At 34.8% G+C, this 22,020-nt stretch overlaps 3 protein-coding genes, 2 long non-coding RNA genes and 1 other non-coding gene across 7 annotated transcripts; 3 read left to right on the forward strand and 3 right to left on the reverse strand.

Moving 5' to 3' along the window:
• Positions 1 to 6,252: 6,252 nt before the first annotated feature.
• LOC113741865 (transcription factor JAMYB-like) lies at positions 6,253 to 8,055 on the reverse strand. Its single transcript, XM_027269511.2, has 3 exons — positions 7,704 to 8,055; positions 7,464 to 7,593; positions 6,253 to 7,177 (listed from the first exon to the last, which is right to left on the reverse strand). The coding sequence occupies exons 1-3, from the start codon at positions 7,867 to 7,869 to the stop codon at positions 6,526 to 6,528; spliced, it is 948 nt and encodes a 315-aa protein (XP_027125312.1). The 5' UTR covers positions 7,870 to 8,055; the 3' UTR covers positions 6,253 to 6,525.
• LOC140005965 (uncharacterized) lies at positions 7,861 to 10,454 on the forward strand. Of its 2 annotated transcripts, none has more exons than XR_011813504.1 (2): positions 7,861 to 8,001; positions 10,005 to 10,454. It is a non-coding gene; the product is annotated as an uncharacterized lncRNA (long non-coding RNA). The 2 variants fall into 2 exon arrangements; XR_011813503.1 differs by having other exon boundaries at positions 7,877 to 8,001; positions 10,148 to 10,454.
• Positions 10,455 to 14,086: 3,632 nt separating this feature from the next.
• LOC140005966 (uncharacterized) lies at positions 14,087 to 16,118 on the forward strand. The gene is made up of 2 exons (XR_011813505.1): positions 14,087 to 14,813; positions 15,602 to 16,118. It is a non-coding gene; the product is annotated as an uncharacterized lncRNA (long non-coding RNA).
• On the reverse strand, positions 15,140 to 16,047 carry LOC113741589 (uncharacterized). The gene is made up of 3 exons (XM_027269144.2): positions 15,906 to 16,047; positions 15,704 to 15,773; positions 15,140 to 15,474 (listed from the first exon to the last, which is right to left on the reverse strand). Exons 1-3 carry the CDS (start codon positions 16,045 to 16,047, stop codon positions 15,330 to 15,332), a joined length of 357 nt encoding a protein of 118 aa, XP_027124945.1. The 3' UTR covers positions 15,140 to 15,329.
• A 1,307-nt stretch (positions 16,119 to 17,425) lies between the features above and the next one.
• TRNAN-GUU (transfer RNA asparagine (anticodon GUU)) lies at positions 17,426 to 17,499 on the reverse strand. The gene has a single exon. It is a non-coding gene; the product is annotated as a tRNA-Asn (tRNA).
• A 1,380-nt stretch (positions 17,500 to 18,879) lies between these two features.
• On the forward strand, positions 18,880 to 20,746 carry LOC113741448 (transcription factor BEE 3-like). Its single transcript, XM_027268980.2, has 6 exons — positions 18,880 to 19,299; positions 19,420 to 19,548; positions 19,736 to 19,801; positions 19,918 to 19,986; positions 20,076 to 20,153; positions 20,419 to 20,746. The coding sequence occupies exons 1-6, from the start codon at positions 18,898 to 18,900 to the stop codon at positions 20,548 to 20,550; spliced, it is 876 nt and encodes a 291-aa protein (XP_027124781.1). The 5' UTR covers positions 18,880 to 18,897; the 3' UTR covers positions 20,551 to 20,746.
• Positions 20,747 to 22,020: the final 1,274 nt, after the last annotated feature.

A 22,020-nucleotide genomic window follows, 5' to 3' on the forward strand; every position in this document is an offset into this window, starting at 1 on the left:
AATTATATGAAGGTTCCCAGGAGCAGCAGGAGGGCAGTAATAGAAGAAAGTCAATTTCTCCATTCATGCATCTTAACTCGGATCCACCGACTTCTGTGAAGAAATCTTTGTGTTGCTGCAGAAGGTTGTTTCAAGAAATGTGAAAACGTGATGGCTTTTCGTTGCTTTTGGGCTTCAGAAGATTGTGAGCACTAAAAAGTAAAAACTGCAGAAGAAGACGGATCATGAGAGTTCAGTCTTATCACGGATTTGGGATTGCGACAATAGAATGAAGTAGGTTATTCGAAACCCACGAGGGAGCCGCTTCGGCAATTCCATTTTTATTATATTACACACAATTTGTCCGTGCAGCTTAGTGGCCGAGAAGATGAAACGTCGGCATTCTTATTTGCTAGCATTAATTTTGATAGTTTGAAGGATAATATCAGAAACCTCCCTCCTGAGGTTCTTCTTAATATCACTTAACTCTTTCAAAGTTTTTAAAATATCACTAGTACCAATTCATTTTATATGTTCAAATTTGATTTTTTATGAGCCTGATTTTTTTCCACCAACCTCTTCTCGATCGACCCATGGCCAAACTTTTAGATTGTGCTAAATCATTATAAAAATCAGATTAAAATAAATATAAAAATCATACGCCACTCTATTATAATTACAAAATGAAAAAGGCGAACAAAATTCAATTTACTATAATTTACAAATAAAAGATAGCATGGTTATCCAAAAAAATGAGTCAGAAAGAGTGTTGAAGAAAGGCAAAAAGAGAATCAAGAAAGTGACTTTTGTTTCTTTTTCTTTAATTTTTTAAGCTTCATCTCTTTGATATGTGAATTATGTATCGAATGAGGGTTAATATAATCATTTTACAATTATTAGGAGGACGTAAGTGATTAATTTAAAACCTCACAAGCGATAGGTGATATTAGGAGAAACCTCAATGGAGGTTTTTGATATTATCCCTAGTTTGAAATCACCTAAGAAGAAAATGGTAAATTGTTGTTTGATCTTTACACCATCGCTGGGGGACTTTTCACAATTCTCAATACTTTGGAATCTTGAAGATGTGTTTGTTTAACGTGATATTAGTCTAAAGAAATTTTTGTGCGTTGTGAAATGAGACAGTAGAATGTAACAAGCATGATCAACGTTTTTACCGTTTATTATTGTTTTCACCTACATGATGTTGTTGGTAGAGTAATTGTTACCTGTTTTCTAATCTTTCACTCCACAAGTCCACTATAGACTAAGTCGATTTTTAATTTGTGACCCATGGTCATGCAGAAATGTCACCAAATTCAATTCAAATCAAATCTAAACTTTGGTGGGTCATCATCCTATTCCAGTGAAAGCTACCTCATTCCATATTTGAGATTTTTCTAATTCTGGGAACCCGATTCTCCATGGTTTTATTCTACAACGAACAAGGATTGATTTGTCAATTTTTCTCCAGTGCTGGCAGCCACCTATCCTTTTCAACATCTACCAGTCCAACTTGACCATTATCAGTTATCAAGATCAAGATCAACTTTTAATAGCTTGAAAACAAGAAAGACACTGAAAACGTGATTTGTGAATGCAAATAAAAAAAATCGAAATGAAGTTGTTTGTGAAAAATCACTTGACCTTTTTGGTTAGATTAGATAAGATGGATGGGATCAACGATTGCTTTAGCCTTAAGGGTGCCTCTCAGCTTTCTGCTTGCCAATGAGCATTCTCCACTAATGCATGACGATTGATAATACTAATAATCTATGGATTACCTGAATATATTGGTCCAACTTACTATTCGGTAGCAAAGAATAGGAATTTTATTAATTAGATTGTTGAAAATCGTCCAGCACAATTCATTTGACAAAATTTGGAAAAAAAATTTCACAGGGGTCAACAATTAATGTCTTCTGATTTACTGTTAAAACTTAAAAGCCAACCGCAAGATGCAATATTTTCATCAACTCCAAATGGTTGCAAAAGCTACTCAGCAAATGAAACATGTAAGCAACATCGGCTTCTCCGTGCATCTAACGTGCTAGGTCTGGTTGGAGCGCTGGGCCGGGCCGAAGTGGGATTAGTCGGGCCGCCTTTACGGACTTGACCCGAACACCCACTCCGTCGACAAAAAAAAAAAAAAAAAAAAAAAAATGAAACATGTAAGCAATTAGTTAAGACGAACTAAACTAGCTTTCGTATACTTTGACAGAATATTAACTTACCAAACGAAAAGTCTGTGGTTACTAAGTAGTGCACACGTGGTGCAATGAGTGCCGGTAATACATAGCCTCCAGTGAAGGCCTTTTTTTTTTTTTTGTCGCCTAGCAGCGAAGAATTATACTACGGCTGTAGAAACTTACACCATTTCAATCATCAATATCTTGGGAAATTTTGAAAAAAGAAAATAAGGCGATTAAAAATTCATAAGTAGGATATGACTATTAAAAATTTTTAAAATGAAATATGGATTACCGTTCAGAAATTGTAAAAAAAAAAAACATCATACATGCATAATTTAGTATACATATGTGCACATATATGGGTTTGAACATGCACATTCACACACACACACACATATATATATATATATATTTATGTGCGCGCATCAAAATGCAAATTTTTATTTATTAAGTTGAGTAACCGTGCAGTGTTATTGAACAGGGTACACATTATTACAAGGGTGGTCTAGTCATTTAATGGTAAATTTATTACCTATTTAAATGTGCGAATAATAACCCATTCCCATTCACAAATCTATCAATAGACAAGCTACACTCTTCTTAATTATGACTATTTCATTTTCCTATTCCCATTTTTCAAAAATTTCCGAGTAATTTTACCAATTGTGTTCCAATTACAGTTCAAGACGCGTCACTCTGAATCTCTCATACGAATTACTGAGTCTATTACGGTGAAATACTAATTAATTGCCTGATATGATATAATCATCAGTCATCACTCGCTTTTCTTGGTTAGTACATCTTTCATTCTTTACAGAATTATTCGCCGCAAATGAAGTACATATTCAAACGAATATTAGACTAAAATTACAGCGGTTTCTCCACTTAAAATCTAGATTGATAGTACTTCATGTTGTCACATTAACGCTCCATAGCTTCAAATTTCAAGCATCATTATTAAGTTGGTATGTTCTTCACCAGCAAGCTTATCTGTTATTGGTGTTTTAAGATGACGTATCACTGGAAGTCAAAATATAACTATCAAACAGTAAAGAAATTGTGTTTTTTTTCAAAACAAAAAGTCAATGGTTGGAAAGGAGCTCGGTGTGTTATTTGAATACTTCAAACGAGATTCGGGTTGAACTGGATCGATTTTCTAATTTATCTAATTTTGACATGGTTCAGTACTACTTTTCCACACTCCACATTCGAGGGATTCGAGTGGAGAGGTGAAAAAAGAACGGCAAGGTTAGGAGAGAACGAAAAAGAGGACCAGGGAGTTGAAACTTTAAGTGTAAAATTATACAAACATTGATATTGGCACTTAGTTAAGAGGCCAACAGTCTTCCATTCTTAATTATTTGATTGAGCGCATTTTCTTTCGTGTGATTAATTACTTGAGATATAATAGGTTTTTTTGTTATACTCTAACTTGAATTTAGCCAAATTTTGGCTAAATTTCATTTTGGTCCTTTAAACTATTGAACCACTTTCATTTTATTCCTTTACTTCAATTTTGGATATTTTATTCTCTAAAGTATGAAATCCGTCCTGTTTTAGTTCTTAAACTTTGAGAATCGTTTACTTGTCATTCTGTTAGTTTTGACAATTTTATGAGATTGATTTCATACTTTAAGGAATACAATATTCAAGTGAAGTTTACGAACTAAAATGTGATAGATTCCATATGTAACCTATAAGTACAAAGACCAAAGTGAGAGACTGCATCTTTAGTTTAAGCAGCCAAAGTAGAATTTGCCCAAATTTCTGACCTAAGTTGTTGACATAGTGTGTTTTGATCTGCACGCTTAGATCACATAAAACAAGTTTTAGCCCAAAAGATAGACCATCAATAATTGCAATTCGTAAATTTAAACCCGTAAAGACAAATAATTTATGTTAGTCCACCATGAAGGAGTGGTTTGCAGAAGTGCTTGTGTTGGACCATTGGTTGGATAATTCAATTCCAGGGCTTAACGTGTTATTTCATGGCCATTTGGCTAGGTGAATTGTTATATATAAGATGAACTATATATATATATGAGCCATTGAACACGGTCGTCACTTAACCCATGTTTAATAATCCAATTCAATTCATCACTTCAGATCTTAACATATTCAGACGCGTTTAATAATAAAAAATTGAACATCATTAAGTGACACTAAATTTTCTAGGCAAAACTTGCTCTCAAAATTAAGTGATAAGTTATTCACTTATCACTGAATGTAATATAAACTCAAATATATTAGATTTAATACTTAATAATTAAATGGATTCAGACTTCAAGATTTCAGACTTCAATTTTATCAAACGCACCTTTACTTTGGAGGCAGACACAATTCAAACATACATATTGCTTTTTTTTTTTCTAGCAGAAAATAGAATGTATATTATTCCAACCAAATCCTCTAAACTTCACATGCATCATGTAATGATGATTTATTTGCATCAAAGTTTGTGATTAACGTGATGTCACAATTAATCATTAGTTAGACCACGATGTTGACTATCCCCATTAACGAAATTCGTGAGGTAACATGTGCAATGTTCGCCGCGCCAAAGCAAATAAAAAACACAGGCCAAACCAAGGAAAAAAAAAAACCACTCACATACTTAATTCCAATCTTTTCAAACTCGAATGTGTTCACAAGCCGAATTCTTAAAGATATTGTAACTTCGGACTTTTTCTTCGTTCTTCTTATTATCACACCAAATTTCTCCGTCGTGGTTATCGTTCTGGAAAGCCTTTCATTTTTCAAAGAATGCGGAGTCTGCGGGAAAAAAAAAAGTCTCTTATGTAGTGGAGGTGGTGATGATGATTACCGGAAATGAGATCCTTGTTTCCTAGGATTGGTCCCAGGAACCTAAATAATGAAGTTGGGAAGCATTATCTTACGTACTAACATATGATTGAGACTTTAACAACAGTTATAAGTTAGCTACGTATCCGTCCAGTGATTGCTGAGAACTCTTAAAATTCTCTCTATTGCCAGTTTTAGAATCTGAATTTTAGTTTTTAAGTTCACATTTGAAATCTACGTTTAATAGTTAAGGTTAGGAAATCACTGGGATTGGTCTAGTAATTCGGAAAAACTCTTCAGGATTTGAATTCTAGTTTTTAAGTTTAGGATCCGAAACCTAAACTTAACCATTGAGGTTAGGAACTAGGAAGGGTGAGAGGTAAATAAAAAGGAAAAAAAAAAAAAACGTATCACTTGTCGTGGGGCTGTTAGGACTCAAGATTGTGATCAAACATTGCTACTTGACAACATACCAAAATTTGATTGTTGGCTAAAAGACAGAGAGTAAAAAATTTCTAAAATAAAACCGAGAGACAATTCAGATAATTTATTTAGATGAGTGGGAGTAGTTCAATATCAACTGGTTTTAATTGTTGAATTTTGCTAAATAAGACTTTCTCTTTATATATATTTTTTAAAAAGCTGGTTATAACTGGGCAGGAATTGAAACTGGCACCCGTTTCCAGAAAAAAATTATGATTTATTGATTCTTACCAAGTCAACTGAGATTGTTACACTAAAATGTGCTTTAGTTCCCAAAATCCCGCAAACTAGTAATTTCCCTGCTCGTGGATGAAAATCTTTGATTGAAACTTGGTAAATATGAATAGTAGCCGGAAGAGGGAAAAAACTTAAATAAGACAATAACCACAATAATCAAATGAAGCACAAATAAAGCAGCCTATCTCTCCCTCTCTCTCTCTCTCTCCAAAATTAGCTCAATTTGCCTACATATCATTGTTCATAATTCTTTTTCTTTTTTTTTGATTAAATCTTATATACACTGACAGTGTATACACTATCATCATTGGATTTATGATACGTGTACAAAAGTTGAATTTCAAATTCAAATTTTGTATAGTTTTGTATACATTGTCAGTGTAGAAAAGATTAATCCTTTTTTTTTACTCCCAATCATGTATATAACAATTATTTAGAAAAAAAAACAATTATTTACTCCCAATCTTGAAAGATTAATCCTTTTTTTTTTTTTGCTCCCAATCTTGAATATAACAATTATTTAGAAAAAAAAACTTACTTTGAAAGAACAGTTCTACAATTCCTATACAAATTATTTCTCCCAATCTTATTTTATACACATAATGCAAAACAGACAACCCACATGTGTTACGGGATTTTTGGACTCTCTGCTTAATGTCCAAAGCTCGAAAGGAATCTCCAAATCATCAGTGAAGTCTTTCTGTCTAAATCTGTATTCTACATTTAATCGTCCTCATCTTGTATGTTGCGTAAAGAAAAATATCACTCTGCTTAAAAAATATCTAATCATCCCTATAAACGACAAATTTGCTTTACTGGGATTATTTCACGATCAAATCTGAGTGCATCTTTCTTGCGATTGCTTCAATTGCCAGAGATCATCCATATTCCACAAGCAACATCCCAGATCATCACTCAGCCAATTGTTTTGTGCACAGTAGTTATCACCAGCTGGCCCTGTAGAGCCGCCCATCGCTGTAACAGGTGCTGCTGAGCTCAAATTTTCCATATCTTGATAACTAGTGCTGTCAACATTGTAAAATTCATTTTGAGAATGACCATAGGAATTGTTGGGAGCCATGTCATAAAAGGGATTTTCTATGTATTCGGAAAATTGAGGGACCGGAGAGATATTCGTGGATTCTGATGAAGACATGCTTGATGGGCTGCTGCTAATCATGTTTCTCTGATGATTATCCGGAAAACTGTATGGTAACTGTTGCGGTTGTTTTGCTGCCAGTGAACTGCTAACTGCTGCCTGAATTTCAGCTAAATTGTCATGTTCTGATGAGTCCCAATATGCTATATTTCCTTGTACCTTTTGAAGCAACCGAGGAATCCAGACACGGCGAACTAGTTCTTGAAACTCACTGCTGTTGGAGTCTATCTTCAGATGGCGGGCCTGCTTTTGTACTCTTGTTCTCCAGTAGTTCTTGATTTCATTATCTGTTCTTCCCGGAAGATGTTGTGCAATCTTTGACCACCTTCATTATCATTTATGAGAAACAAATTAGCTTCATCGGCGTCCAAATTCAGTATTAGGAAGCAAATTGAATTTGAATCGTGTCCTTTTAATTTTCTTTACATCCGAGTACAACTTCAACTTCAGAATCCAAAATCATATGGGACTGGACAAGTATGAATGCAGAAGGTGAAACATGCAATGGTAGGGATGAGGATGCAAATTCGGGCCCAAATCTGCACAAATTTCATCTAAACAGACTTAAAAGTGTGCATTTGAGCGCAAAAAGCCAATTACCAAATGAATACCTGTTGCCCCACTTGGAATGAAGCTCAAGAATCAAGAGCTGTTCCTCTGGACTAAGATTTCCTCGTTTAACATCCGGTTTAAGATAGTTGAGCCATCTCAATCTACAACTCTTGCCAGTTCTATTCAATCCTATGTGTACACAACACGAAATTTCAGCAAAACTGTACAGTTGAAACTTTGGATGAAAAGAAACATTGATTTTGAGCTCAGCTTTCGTGGCAACGAACATATGTGCTTACCTGAACGTTTCGCTAGCAAGTTCCATCGGCCTTCACCATGAGCAGCAATGTAATGAACAAGAAGAGAATCTTCTTCAACAGTCCAGGGACCTCTCCTGAGCTCACCACCTGCAGCATCATCATCACTACAACTGCTTGTAGTTGTACTCTTAGACAGGGAACACATGGCTGGCTTCTATTTTGAGTAGGGTATCGAGAATTTTGAGAAATTTCAAGACAAACTGATAATTGGGCTTACGAGTCTTAAGCTTTGAAGGCGAAGCACTGACGCAACAGCAGCAAATCCATGATTTATAAGGTACGAGGTCTTAGTACTCTAATCCACTGTTCACATGTTACTTTTCAAAGGAAGTAGCCGCGAAAGCAGACTTTAAAATGCACAGCTTCTTTTCTTTTCCCTATTCTGTTTTATTGGTCTATGTGGTATAGGATTTCTATTGGAATTTTTACTCTCCTTTAGAATTTCAACCAGTCAAAACATAAGAAATCACTGGAATATTGTACCTATAACATCGGGGTAATTTTTCTTTTATTCTTCTACATCGAGAAATTAAGGACTGAAATAGGGGTGGCCATGGCTTAGGTTTAAACCAAAATCGGACCGAAATCAGCTCGACGGTTTGTTGAATTAGATTTTGGAAATCGAAACCGAAATCATAACCATGACTAAAGGTTCAAGTTTAGATTCACTAAAATTTTGAACCAGAATCGGCGGTTTAGAATCTGTTCAAATCGTCTAAAAAAAATATTTGCTAATTAAAACTGTTTGTCTTGTTTAGAGTCCACTATCAATAGTTAGCACCTAATACCAGTAATTCCAGTCCTAATCTAATAACCTACTGTCCCATTCTTTTAGTAAGTCTATAACCAATGATTAACCTAAATGTAAAACCAATCTAATCTAATCAATAATGTGATATTTTTCAAAAAATTTGCACATTTTTTCTTTTTCATCGCACATGATAATACAATAAGCATCTTATATATATATATATATATATATATATATATATATATATATATATATGAGTTCAAAAATCGCAACCGTAACCGTCCCTTTAAGGGCTAATTCAAGTTCTACCTTTCAAAAGAATCGAAACCCTTGGTTTTTAAATTGGAACCAATGGTTTTGGAACCGTGACCATGTCTAGATTGAAATATGAAAATAGTTGTGCTTTTAGTAGAGTTCCACCATATGCCAAGATAGAGTAGTACAATTCTTTTTTTTTTTTCTTTTTAGTATAATTGAAAAGGTCTCGAACTCGAAATTTCCCACTTACACTTCCTTCTCCCCATACCACCTAACTCTTTCCTCCCCCTAATATAATGTGTGTGTATATGTTTTTTTTTAAATAATATGTTTTGAATATATTTTTCAACCATTTTTAAATTTTAATTCTAGCAAAACCTTATATTTTACAATACGAAGATACCTAATATTTTCCCCTATGTAGTGAAGTTGAGAACTAAAACTTTACATGCACGTTTAATGGAATACAATAATTTTTTAGAGACAATTAAAATCCCAGTATGCCACCTTAAAGAAAATCTCAATATGCCATCCCCGTAAGTAACACAGAGTACCAATATCAAGGAACAAAAGTAGGGTCGATTAAGGTGGCCGGATCAGGACTTTTACCTTGTAAAGTAAATGATCAAAATAGCTTTTGGTCTTCTTCAATATGGTAAAGTCAAGCTCAAACCATTTTCTTGAAAAGAAAATTGGAGGAATCGGGTGATTTTGCGAAATTGTTAAATAAGCTTAGATACCACGAGGCTTGGGGTTCCTTTTTAATTACATCATAGGTCTACTAAAAAATAATTCTCTAGTCCTAAAGTTCCTACATGGAAAAAAAGATAATACCCACCGTTATCAATGAAGAGCTAGATCATCAAAGAAAAGGCCGTTTTGACAAAGAAATTGAAGGCAACACAGCATTCTTGACAATGACAATTACAAAATCTTGAATCGATCGTTAGAAGGAATTAGTTTTTAAAAACTTCCACGGTTTGTTATTTCTAGTTTCTTCCAATTATAAAAAACGTACTTGACTAACCAAGATGAAACCCTGAATCAAAACCAAAACGTGCGTTAATTTATGTTCGTCTAACTAATAGGGGCGGCAACCATATCTCTAGGCTTCTAGCTTTTGCTTGGAATCTTAAAACACAGTTCCCTTTTCCAATTGCATGGCTGTCATCTGATTTTCTGTCAATTTTGCTTAAGAGTTGTAGTTTTCTTTTTCAAGTAGAAGTGGTACATCTTTTAAGTATTTGGTACTTGACTTCTGGTTTCTCCAGAGTACATCCATCCATTTTGGAAACACACTAGGAGTTGGACAATTGTAAGAGGCTGCTAATGCTTAATGCAGCTAAATTTGACTTTTATAGTCCACATCTTGCCTCCAATATATGTTTCGGGTTGATGACTCCTTGAATATCAGGAATCCCTTGGATGCGATGAAGAAGCTGCTCATGAAGGTTCTTGTATTCTCTTATTCTCTGCTGATATGCTCTTGCCATAATAATAATATTCAGCCTTCTTTTAATGGAAGCCAGTTGTTTTAGTGACGGTGGTATTATTTCTGCCATAAATGTAATTACTAGTATTTTACGTTGAGAGCCCGAGTACGTACAGGTCACATACTGTTCGCAGAAGGGCTGCAATTCGTCAAGATTCAGGGCAAATAGAATATAAACATCTGACGACAATCCTAATGGAATATATAAAGAATGAGCTGATTCTATGCTTCTAGATGCCATTCAATGCTTCACACAAAGCTAATATATCCAGCGCAGAACAACTTTAGAGTCTCCTGATTCTAGTCAAGGTTATGTTAACTTAATAACTTAAAAACCAAAAAAAAAAAAAAAAGAGAAAGGAAGAAAAACAATTAGGACATGCTAGTGCAAAGCAATCAAATTCTCACGTTTTTTTTTTAGAAATTTTCAATAATAATAATAATAAAAGAATTCCTCATGTTTCCTCGATCTTACTTGAGAGTCAGCGATTGGAATTATTCGGTTGGACTGATGGAAGCGGGTCGTGGTTCTCTTCATTGCATTTCTATTTTTAATTTCGTACCACTTTTTACTTATAATTTATTTTTGGTAAGACAACATGCTCCCCCCCCCTTCACAACTCAGGAAGAAGAATAATTGGACTTACGTAGCAGTTAGCACAACATTCTTTTTTTTTTTTTTGTTTTTGCTTTTTTTAATTGAGGAGGAGAACTTATCAATTATCATCATCGTAGTGGTACTTGTGACTTCTACACCTAGCCATTGATATCAGCTTAGAAACAAAAAAATTTTTTTTTAACCGTAAATCAAATTTAACAACTAGTTTGCCAGTCAATAATATTTGATGAGAAAAGAAAAAAAAAAGTGAGAGAAATGGAACATTTCATCATTTAGCCAGTTTTTTCAAGATTAAAAAAAAAGGGCTTGATTTGGACGAGTTGATTATAATTTTAAAAGCTTTCCGCCCATTTATGGACTGATTTGGACAAAAAATTGGAGAAAGCCTTATACAATTTTTTCAAATACTAATAATGCATTCCTTAGATGACCACTAAACAAAATTTCAATAGCGTATATACATCTCTTCTCTTTCTTTTCTTATTTGTCCCTTTTTTTCCTTCTCTCTCATAAAATTTTCTCTTCTTTTCTTTTCTATCCTGAACTCCCAAACTGGCCGTGAGTGAGAACTGTCATCTACTTATCCATTACCCGCAAAAAAAAAAAAAAAAAAGCCTGTAACTGGTTAGTCTTAAAGCTGAGTTGTTGGACACTTGGACTCAAGAGCCCAAGACTTCTCTCCCCACAAAACTATGTTGTGGTTGGTAATTCTAGAATAGATTATTAGTTCCCTCAAGTTGAGAAGTCCAGCAGAGCCTATTTTAATACAAGCCAGGGTATGAATGGAAGAATGATGGATGACCGGATAAGATTACTTAATATACTACTACTATTATTAATCTTTCAGAAGAATTTAAGAAGAACAGAAAGGCAAAGATATTTATATCATATCAAATTCCAATTGGCTCAGAAGAAAGATAGCAAAAACAGCTTTGACTTCATTTCAACACGATGGCCATCACCTCCAATTACGTTGCGTTACGTTTCCAAATGTTGTCTTGTGATTTATTGGTTTGGTATCGAAGTGCAACTCTGATCTTCCAGAAGTTTGGACTTTTTTTTTTTTTTTGTTTATTCGCATTTCTCAGTAATTTCTCTCTCAATTTGTACGGTCCGCAACTATATATAATATAACTAAATTAAATATTTTTTTTTGGGATAGAAAATGCAAAACCAATAATATGTTATTAATGAGTTGGGTAGAAATCGTTCAGGACAATTTGCTTGACAAAATCATGGAAACTCCATAGAGAGATTCAGTCTAAATCAAATAGTTTTGGGACTTCATGATTGTTGAAACTTCACCAGAAAATTGATGTTAGAAATTTTAACAGAATTTGATAGGTGAAAGAAACCTATTGTTCCAATACCACGTGAATAATTGGATTAGATTAATAATTTTCGAATATAAGTAGGCGTAATCCTGACAAAATTTGCCAGGTTTCAATTTTCGAATATAAATGCTCACAAAATCTTAATTTATTTATTTTTATGGGATATCGTTAAAATCATAATCTTAGCCGCTGGAAACATTTGCTTTATACAGAACTATATATATATATAGTACATATTAAACAAAACGAGTTATTGTTATCTTTGAAAGTTTACATAGTAGAGATCGAGACTCCACCAGTCATTTCAAACAATCATGAAATATGACTAGGAATGTTGAAGATTTGATTAGTAGCTAGGAAGAAAGGATGGCCTGGCCTGGAGTCTCAAGTCAGAAGTTGTACAAAGACCACAAGAAGACCACGCAATCCATGGATGAAGATTAGCAATTTCTTTCTTTCTTTCTTTTTTTTCTTCTAACACCAATTGGATGAAGATAATGAAGTTTAAGGATGAGAGTCAAGATAATCAATCATGCGCGATCAATGGCGCAATCGTGATTGTATTACTTGAGAACTAAATGAAATCAATGACAAAATACTGCACTGTTTCCTTATAGTGACTGTGTCATCACAAGAAAATAAGTTGTATACGGCAAGAATTTGTTAATTCTGAGATTATCTTGATGCAGATGGCCAAATTCTGACACTACGTACATGGCCAATTTCTTTGTTTTTTTTTTTTTTTTTAAAAAAAATTTTTTTTGTTGATGTCAAATTCCTGCATTTGCACAATTGCACATTAATTGGCTTATATCAAATTGAACAATTCCACGTTTGGTTTTTTCAATTTCTATTCAAGTCCACCAGGCATGCCTGAGGTCTTCTCTGTTTCTTTGAAGGAGGTAACCGGTGCGAAGTGAAAAAGGAGGACCTCTGGGCTTTGATGAGAGAATCATTCAAGTATTACCAGCAAATTAAAACGAAAATGACGAGCAAAGAAAAATCAAACGGATGGACCTAGCTCTCAAAATATGCATAACTTAGGTGGTTATGGATATGGTAAACAAAATCAATGGTAAAAGGGATCTGCTTCAGAGAAAATTCAAATGAAGAAAGTTGCATGTGGTTTCTAACTTTCTAATAGGGAGGTGCGAACTTCTTAAACTCTAGCGGCTGCTTCCATGAACTAAATTTTAGAGGAAAAAAAAAAAAAACTCTTATCATCTAAAACTCTTCCATCATGCAGACAATTATATATCCCATGTTTACTTTTACAAATGATTATCAAGTCTCTCAGCTACTGCCCCTCATCAAGAAGCAAAATCCTACAGGAAATGGAGTTCTGTTGAGCCCATGGTTCAAAGTCACGGTCGCAGTCGCGGTCGTGGCCCGGAACGTTCTATATTGGTCTCGGCATATCGGTCGCGGTCTCGGTGAGACGCAAATTTTAAAGTATTTAATATTCTAAAAATTGTTAATAATATAAAAAAGTATGCTAAATAAAAATAATTAAAAATAGCAAAAGAAACGGCCAAGTCAATCCGTCGCGGTGTGACTCGGCTGATTTCTCGTCTTGACTCGGGATAACTCGGAGTGACTCGGTGTGACTTGGCCTAGTCAATCCGTCGCGGTGACGACTCGGTCGATTTCTCGGCGAGTCAAGTATTTCGGTATCGTTTTGTCACGGTATCGTATCGGTAGGGGCCGAGACGGTGACGACTCGGCCGAGTCGTCTCGGTCTCGGCTGAGACTTCGAACCATGGTTGAGCCTCATCTTTCTTTGATGGCACGTCAGAGATTTAGCAAAATTAGTTAAATATCTCCGCTTCTAAAGTCAGATCACAAGAATGTGTCATGATAATGACAATAATTGAACCAAAAAAAATTCCATCCACTGCAAACACCTCATTAATGCATTATTCGAAGGAAAGGGAACTCTACTGATTAAGCTCACGAGTCCTTTTGATGGAGAAATTGAAATTGATGTAAACCATTAATTTTTTCTTTCCAAGATATTCATCAAATTACCATTTCTTGATCCAGCTCATCCTTGAGATGTCTCTCTCTTTAGGATGCTACTGCAGATGAGTACCTATTGGATTTACAGTTGCTTCGTAAATAGACTTGGGATTATTCTCTTTCAAATTAGCCTTACCAATGAGACTCCATCTTGATCAGCTTATTGGACGAGGTGTATGACTAAAGTTGTATGGGACGAGGTATATACTGGTAATGCAGCAAGGGTTGTCTTTAGCAGCAAATCTTGATCAGCCAAAGTAGCAATGTTTTCTTGCACCCTCTGGTTCTGTGCACCTTCTCCTTATAAAACAGTTAGCATCACTCTACATCTACCTAAAGTTGAGTCTCTTTCTGCTAAAAATTCAAGTTTAGAGTTAAGACATCTACTTTTATGCACCATTGAACTTGCTCTAAAGGGCTTTACTTGATGTCTTGCTGGAAACTTATTGTTCAACACATTTAAATCTGCATTGCTGTCAAGACTTGTTTAAATTCGTAATTGTCCTTCATATTATGATGCAGTTCTCGTCCCTACTGGACAAGGCATTTGTACTAGCATAGCTGATGATTCTTGCATTGATCTTTTTCAACTTCAAAATGCCAACAACTCAATGAGGTAATGATCCATGGAACATTATATGCTGTTTCTCAATCTTTTCAAGATATAAGCGTGAATGCATAAGTTTCTTAATTGAACAGACTAAAGTACGCAAGTGAGGTTCTTCTTTTCTCATTTGTCTTCTACATCTGCCATTTATGTTCTAATTCATGTGGAACTCCCTAGGCAAATAAGCAAGTGTAACATCTATACGAATATATTTGAGAGCTTGAACAAGAGATGCGAGGAACTGATATACCTGGCATTAAATGAAACTGCTATACGATACATGATGGAGAGAACTCATACTGCCAAGGGCAAAACAGCTCAATGGAGAACGGAGATAGTTTGTCAAGGCTCTAAGCGTGTTACACATTTTATTATCACAAAATAGTTGTCATCAGCGGAAAATGTGTACAGAACATGGATATGCTGGTACTTACAAACTCAAATTATTAAGAAAAAGCCAGAACAATAAAGTCATAGTAATTTTGGCACCCATGCCTGCTCTTGCATTACTTAGCCAGTAACGAATCATCGAGCTGGGACCTTTATCCAACCATTAGCAAAAGCAATGGCCAGGATTACAAAGGGTGTCGACATACCAAATATGATAATGTAAGGTAGAGGCGTCTTCATGGGATTCTCCCCTTCCCTTTCCCCTGCTGTCTGCCAATACCTACACTTAGCAAATACCTTATGCCAATTAATCCCCTCAACAAAAATACTGCTATGAAAAGTTAATGCTATATCCAAATACTTTATTTATATACATTGTTGAAACTAACTAATCATAATCCTATTAGGTCGCCACAGCTGCCAATGTGGACAAGGAAAGTGAGCCAGGAAAAGGCTATCCCTTCATGGAAGATAAGTAAATGAGTGGTTGAGAGTTTTGAGAGGCTTACTCTGTTGGTTCTTCTTCTTTAGTGATGAATTTCTTCTTCCCTCCCTGCTTGACTTCTCCCTCCTCTCCTCCTAATCAGTATCAAGGGGAAAAGGTCATCAAGTTAAAAGTTAGCCTCATTCCAATTACCACATAAAAACAGTCATAAATTAGTAAAACATAAAAAATCAAAAAAAAATGTATAAGCAACTCTTCACCCTTACCCAATTTTGCAGATATTTGGACAGAATTTTGCCTTCTCTTTGATGAGCTGAAAGCATTAGGTTGAGAAGATGGAGACAGGAGCTTGTGGGATGGTGCAAATTTTGTGACTAGAGCAGAAGAAATTGCCACCTTGGCTGCCATTGCTGCAGCAAAATACCAGCACTAGGAGTTATTTTTCAAGTGGATATTATAAGTAGACCATCAAAATCAAACGTATATCTGGAATCTATCTCGTTAGCTGTGGATATGATTGCTGTTATATCTGATATCTTCTTCTATTTTACAATATCTGGAGTCCAGACAGAAAATTGCCTCATCCATACATCAGTTTGTGTTGAGCACGTGGCGCACATTCACATTATGGGCTCTTTGAAAATCTGTTGTCCTCTGCTTGACTTTGAAGTTGGACCTAATAAAGTGATTGCTTCCAATTTTGCCCTTTTGCTCAGCCAACCCAAGAGGAAACCATATTACCATACTATTAGCAAATATATAAACAACTAAGCCCACTATTTTTCTGTATACTTACTAGCTTCTATTTTTTAAGATATAATTAGGACTGCAATAATATCACAGTTCAATATATTTATCAACCATTCATTAACCTTACTACAATTGATTAAGTCGAAGTTTTCACACGACCTAAAAAAAAGGCGTGAATCAACAAGGAATTGTCATTTTGAAATACATCATTATGGAGGTGATGCATCAGTCCTTATCTAGTGAAGATTTGCACTTTGAGGGATGAGATATAATGCTAAAAGATTTATTTATTTATTTAAATTAGAATTACTAACCTGTATGCGAGTACCCAAGTGTTGATGATCAGATTCGTCTCGTGGATACTGTGGTAAATAACTATACTAACCAAAATCCAAAAAAGGGGTGAGAAAACTAGTCTACAGGACTGTATATTGTTGGTGCTCATACTGCAAAAGCAAACAAACTTGAGGAATAGCAAGTGCTCATACAAACTTGGGCAAGCTAAACTGCTGGCAAGTAGCTCGTGAGCAACTTGGTCATACACTCGGTTCAAACTCAATTTCATATATATAATAAGTCGAGTTCGAGCATTAGTATTTAGCATTGAATGTTCGACAAGCCTAATTGAGTAGTTATATTATTTATATAATATATATTTTTTAATTATGAATTAACTATTATATGTTCATGTCTTAGCAAAAATCGAGCTCGAACTCGAAAAGGCTTATAATATTCTCAAGCTCGAACTTAATTACGATAGCCTTGATTCAAGTTCGACCTTAATGTTACGTACTTGTCAGTAGCACTAGTATCGACCGTGTTTAAACTCAAGTATAGCGATACTCAAACTTCACTAGATTTGATAGCATCCCCAGTTCATACTGCAAAAAACATACAAATTTGAGGAACAACAAGTACCAAATCTCAGCAAGTGCTAATACTACAAAAGCATACAAAGTTGCCGAACAGCAAATACCAAAAAAATAAATTAATACACACTTGAGGAACAGCAAATACCAAAAAAAATGAATTTATACGCTAGAAGGAGGGCTTGAACCTCCGACCTTGTGGTTAACAGCCACACGCTCTAACCAACTGAGCTATTCCAGCTTTGTTTTTGGCAGGTCAAATTTATATTTATTAAATTAGTAGACAGGGCTGTATGAAACTCCTATTTCCAGCAAAAAAAAAAAAGAGGCTTCGGTTAGATAAAGCCATAAAGGCTCAATTATGTCAAGGTTCCTCAAAACAAGAAAGAAGTTATGTAAAGTTTTAACAATGAAAAAAAAAAATTTCAAAGAAATTCAAGTTATTGCATACAAAAATTGCACTCACATATTGCATCAGGAGTCAAACATTAGGCAAATGAAATTACAGAGGGCGGCCCCAGAAAATTCATCTAAAAAGTGAATACTCAACGTGGAAACAAGAAAACTGAAGAAATAAAAAGAAACAACTCGTTTCTGCTAGCTAATGATTCTTTGATCCAGTTTTTAAAAGGAGCCGACTGAAAAGTAGCTCTTGCCTCTGAATATGTTAATTTCTGATCGCTTTTTAACAATATTTGTTAGATGGGTTGAACCCATTGGGTTTCTTTAAAAGTTGAAGGCAAATGAAAATGAAACATCTAATCTTTTATCTCATTCCACTAGAAATCTTTTCCCTTTTACTGGTCATAAGCAAACAACCACTTGCATTTAGTGAAGAGTGGGAAATTGTGGTGAATCTTATCTCATGTCTGTCTGATGAAAGATCATTTTCACCAATGTAAATAATTTTGGTCAATCAAAATTCAATCTGTAGTCCTCAACCACTTCTGAAAGCGATTGCTAATAACCAAATGAATTGCATACTAATCATTCTTATGGTCTCACCTCATCCGTGAAATGAATTATTCTGATGCTGTCTGCAAGATTTCCACACAGAATAGCACTAAGATGGTTCAGTTTTAAACGTAGCAAAAGGAACTGCCTACCAAACCACTGTTTTCCAGGATAGGACCATATCTTGCTTTTACACTTGTCCACAACTTTTGATCATCTTCAGATCAGAAAGGAGTAAAAATTATTCAGCTGATCTTTCAAATTGTGATGTTTCCATTACCACTTTCACTGATGATATTCAGCCGCAAGGATGCGTCTCCCTCAACTTAAATTGTGCCCCAAAAGAAACAGTTGGTTAGACTTCTTCTTAATGATGTTTGTTACCTTGCAAGTATGTTTTTCTGATATGGAAAGCTCAAAGGGAAATTGATGGGTCCAGATTAATTGGATATATATCTCCTGAAGATGGTCCTACCCGGGGAACAAAACTACAGAGACTCAAAAAGCCACGCGGCCCTCTAAAATGCTGCACCATTCCAATCTTCTAATGCTATAGAAAATAGTACCGTAAAAAAAAAAAAGTAGTAGCAGTAGTAGTAATCAGTAGTATTTCTCCGCTATATATAAGGCACTGACTCCCCCACTACCAAAAGAACTGCCAATACAATATATTCAATAATCTTTCATGGCTCAACACTTCATTTCGGATGTGCAAAACATCAGACAATCATTCTCCTTATCTGATGTTGATCCAAACATGGAAATGATGAGTCAGTTTCCAGAGTTGAATCCAGGAGCTTTAGATTCCTCAAACTTTACGAACGTGCAGCCTTCAATGGGATTTTCTTTCCATGAAAGTAATATCAGTCAACTCCTTGATCAGTTCCCCGGAAATTTAGCAGAAAACTTCCCTGGCATTTTCCCTAGCGATTTCAAGAACGTCCTCTCACTTCCTGATCCCATCTGTTCTTCTGCATATGATCATACCCTTCATGAAGGTAAGAAAAGGAAATTAACAGACACCCCGGAAAGTAGTTCAGCTAATTCATCTGCTCAAATCTCCGAAAATGGAAGCAGAACAAAAAATGTAAGGCTCTTAGGTCTCTCAATACTTCAATGAATCATCGTATTTCTTAACATTCTAGAATTCAATCTTTTTCATAGCCATTTATTTGAGGTAGAATTGACATGTTTATATTGCCTTCAGTGTTCACAGATTACAGGAAAAGGAAAAAGGATAAGAAGCAATAGGAAGGATGAAGAGAAACCAAAAGAAGTGGTACATGTTAGAGCTAAAAGAGGCCAAGCTACCGATAGTCACAGTTTAGCAGAAAGGGTAAGTTTTCGAAATGTAATTTTGACCAAATTCCCCATTTTGGATAAGTCAGAGGTTCCTTTTCTTTTACCTTTTTCTGCCCTTTTCTTCAACAATGTCAATGTCTGCTAGAAGCTAGTGTCACTCGACTCATCATAGAGAATAACAATTTTGTATTATGAGTCCAACACATTTGTCGATTGATCAGGTCAGAAGAGGAAAAATCAATGAGAGGCTTAGGTGCTTGCAAGACATTGTTCCAGGCTGCCACAAGGTATATGTCTCTTTAATTGTATTATATTGCTCTATTTCTGATTTTAATTCAATTAATATGCTAAAAAAAAAGGTGCAGTATTAATTAAACCTACGGTGTACGTCATTGAATTGCAGACAATGGGCATGGCAGTGATGTTGGATGAGATAATTAATTACGTGCAGTCCTTACAAAATCAAGTTGAAGTGAGTTGAAACAAATTAATCAAGTATTACACAATTTTAGAAACAAAAAACAAAGCACTAACTAGTTTAATTAATTTGGTCGGTTTCAGTTTTTGTCCATGAAGCTTACAGCAGCAAGCAACTTCTACGACTTCAACAGAGAAACAGACACCATAGATACACTCCAGGTGCTTTGACTATTTGGAGAAATTTGAACTATCGCATTGCATAGCTCATTAATTTTGCTTATTAATTAAAGCTTGCATGCTCCTTTTATACTTGCAAGAATATAAATATCTCAAATTCAAGTCCCATATCAATGTTGTTGGTAAACCCAAATATGTATTGATTCGTGCCACATTATATATGATTTAGTCCAAGTTATATAGTTAAAAGTACCAAATTTCAGTGCATTTCCTCGAGTGTCTAATGAGAATGTTTTTTGTTTATCAGAGAGCAAAGGCATTTGAAGCAATGAAGATGCAAAAGCTAATGAAGGAGGACTTTGATGGGGTTCCTTCCACTCAACTTGGACCTCTTGACCAGACTTTTGGATGCTATCCTTCACTGCCATTCAACACATGAAGATGTTCCATGTTCCCTAATCAAATTTGTCCCACTTGTTATAGCAAATCCAAGAAAGGAGAAGAGAATTGCCCCCACTTGATTCTATTCAATTTTACACAAGCTGATATGAAAATTATACTTGCATGATCATGCCTCCTCACAAATGTAGCAAATTAACCAATAATTAATGAAGTGTACAATCTCATTTTTCTTATTCCTATGTTGCTTGATGACACTTGATTGGAATGATTTAAACATTGAAATGAGTGGTTGGTTCCCGACAAGTTGATAATGTGTATTACAATCTTGCCTTCCAATCCAATGAGTGATTAAACACCTAATGGCTTTAATCAGTGGTGGACTACAACAAGAAGTCAAGAAATGCTTACAATGTCTTCTCAACTCAAATGCCGACTGCATACCACCTAAACATGTTTTTGACTTTAAACTCCAATAATTTCCCATTAAGCATGAAATGGGCACAACTATTGAGCAATAGCGTTAAATGTTTTGTCATTTGGTTTTGGCCTTTATCAAAGATTAGTGGTGATCCTTTGCTTTCTGATTTTGATAGCAATGATTAGACTGATGTAATTGCTTCTTTGTCTTCGTCAAGGAATGCCATCACTTGTTGGATAGAAATATAATAATCGAGGGATTGTTGGTAATACAAGATAATAATGACTTGTATTTTGTCAGCATCACAGGTTATACATCACTAATTCTCTCAAATGCCTGTCAAAAATAATAAAGAAAGATGAGTAAAATAAAAACTGCAGTCATAGTTGTGGCTCTTTCGTTCTTCTTGAAGACGTGAGAATCATAGATCAATGTCACCAAAAAAAGAAAAAAAGAAGAAGATTTTTTAATTTCCCATCGTTTGTGATTCAGAATTGTCAGTCTTGGCATACATTAAAGAGGTGAAAAAGAGGCCTCTTCTATAATTCATTTTCTTTTAAGGTTTACAGAGAGAAGCAGCCTTTAAATTCATGTCTTGAGGCATTATATGATATTATTTAGCTACTTCACCCGTTCTTGACAGATCTTATAAGTGTTATGATGTGATGTATCTAATTAACTCTTTTCCTAAAAGCGAACCTAGTAAATCAAGCAGATACAATTTGTTTAATTAAGAGAATTAGAATATCATATACGATTTGCTTGTTTTGTCAAATTTTATAGAACTTACTATTTATTTTTTGTATTTTATTTTTTTTACAAGTCTTAAAATTTTATTATTCTATGTTTCCTTCCAAAATAAATTGTATTTTTTTCCTTTCAATTTGCCATCTTATGGGCAAAATAGTTCCAATTTCATAATGGTCCTTCTTTATTTTTTTTTTTTTTGGGTTAGCCGTAATGATCCTATTTTGATTTGGTTTAGAATTTGGGAACCTGCTACTCTTTATAGTTAAAAAAAAAAAGAAAACAATAAGTCATTTTAGGAACATTGACAATATTATGTATCTTCTTTTAGACAAAGCGAGA

Source organism: Coffea arabica, chromosome 4e (assembly GCF_036785885.1).
Source record: "Coffea arabica cultivar ET-39 chromosome 4e, Coffea Arabica ET-39 HiFi, whole genome shotgun sequence".
In the NCBI taxonomy this organism is placed as follows: domain Eukaryota; kingdom Viridiplantae; phylum Streptophyta; class Magnoliopsida; order Gentianales; family Rubiaceae; genus Coffea; species Coffea arabica.

Excerpts from the sequence above, each read along its gene's own strand:
- LOC113741865 (XM_027269511.2), bottom strand. The coding sequence starts at position 7,869 with ATGTGTTCCCTGTCTAAGAGTACAACTACAAGCAGTTGTAGTGATGAT. Across the intron at positions 7,594-7,703 it reads CTTGCTAGCGAAACGTTCAG|GATTGAATAGAACTGGCAAG; the intron begins GTAAGCACATAT and ends GTGTACACATAG. Across the intron at positions 7,178-7,463 it reads CATTCCAAGTGGGGCAACAG|GTGGTCAAAGATTGCACAAC; the intron begins GTATTCATTTGG and ends ATGATAATGAAG.
- LOC113741589 (XM_027269144.2), bottom strand. The coding sequence starts at position 16,047 with ATGGCAGCCAAGGTGGCAATTTCTTCTGCTCTAGTCACAAAATTTGCA. Across the intron at positions 15,774-15,905 it reads CCAAATATCTGCAAAATTGG|GAGGAGAGGAGGGAGAAGTC; the intron begins GTAAGGGTGAAG and ends GATACTGATTAG. Across the intron at positions 15,475-15,703 it reads AAAGAAGAAGAACCAACAGA|GTATTGGCAGACAGCAGGGG; the intron begins GTAAGCCTCTCA and ends TGCTAAGTGTAG.
- LOC113741448 (XM_027268980.2), top strand. The coding sequence starts at position 18,898 with ATGGCTCAACACTTCATTTCGGATGTGCAAAACATCAGACAATCATTC. Across the intron at positions 19,802-19,917 it reads TTGTTCCAGGCTGCCACAAG|ACAATGGGCATGGCAGTGAT; the intron begins GTATATGTCTCT and ends ATTGAATTGCAG. Across the intron at positions 20,154-20,418 it reads ACACCATAGATACACTCCAG|AGAGCAAAGGCATTTGAAGC; the intron begins GTGCTTTGACTA and ends TTTGTTTATCAG.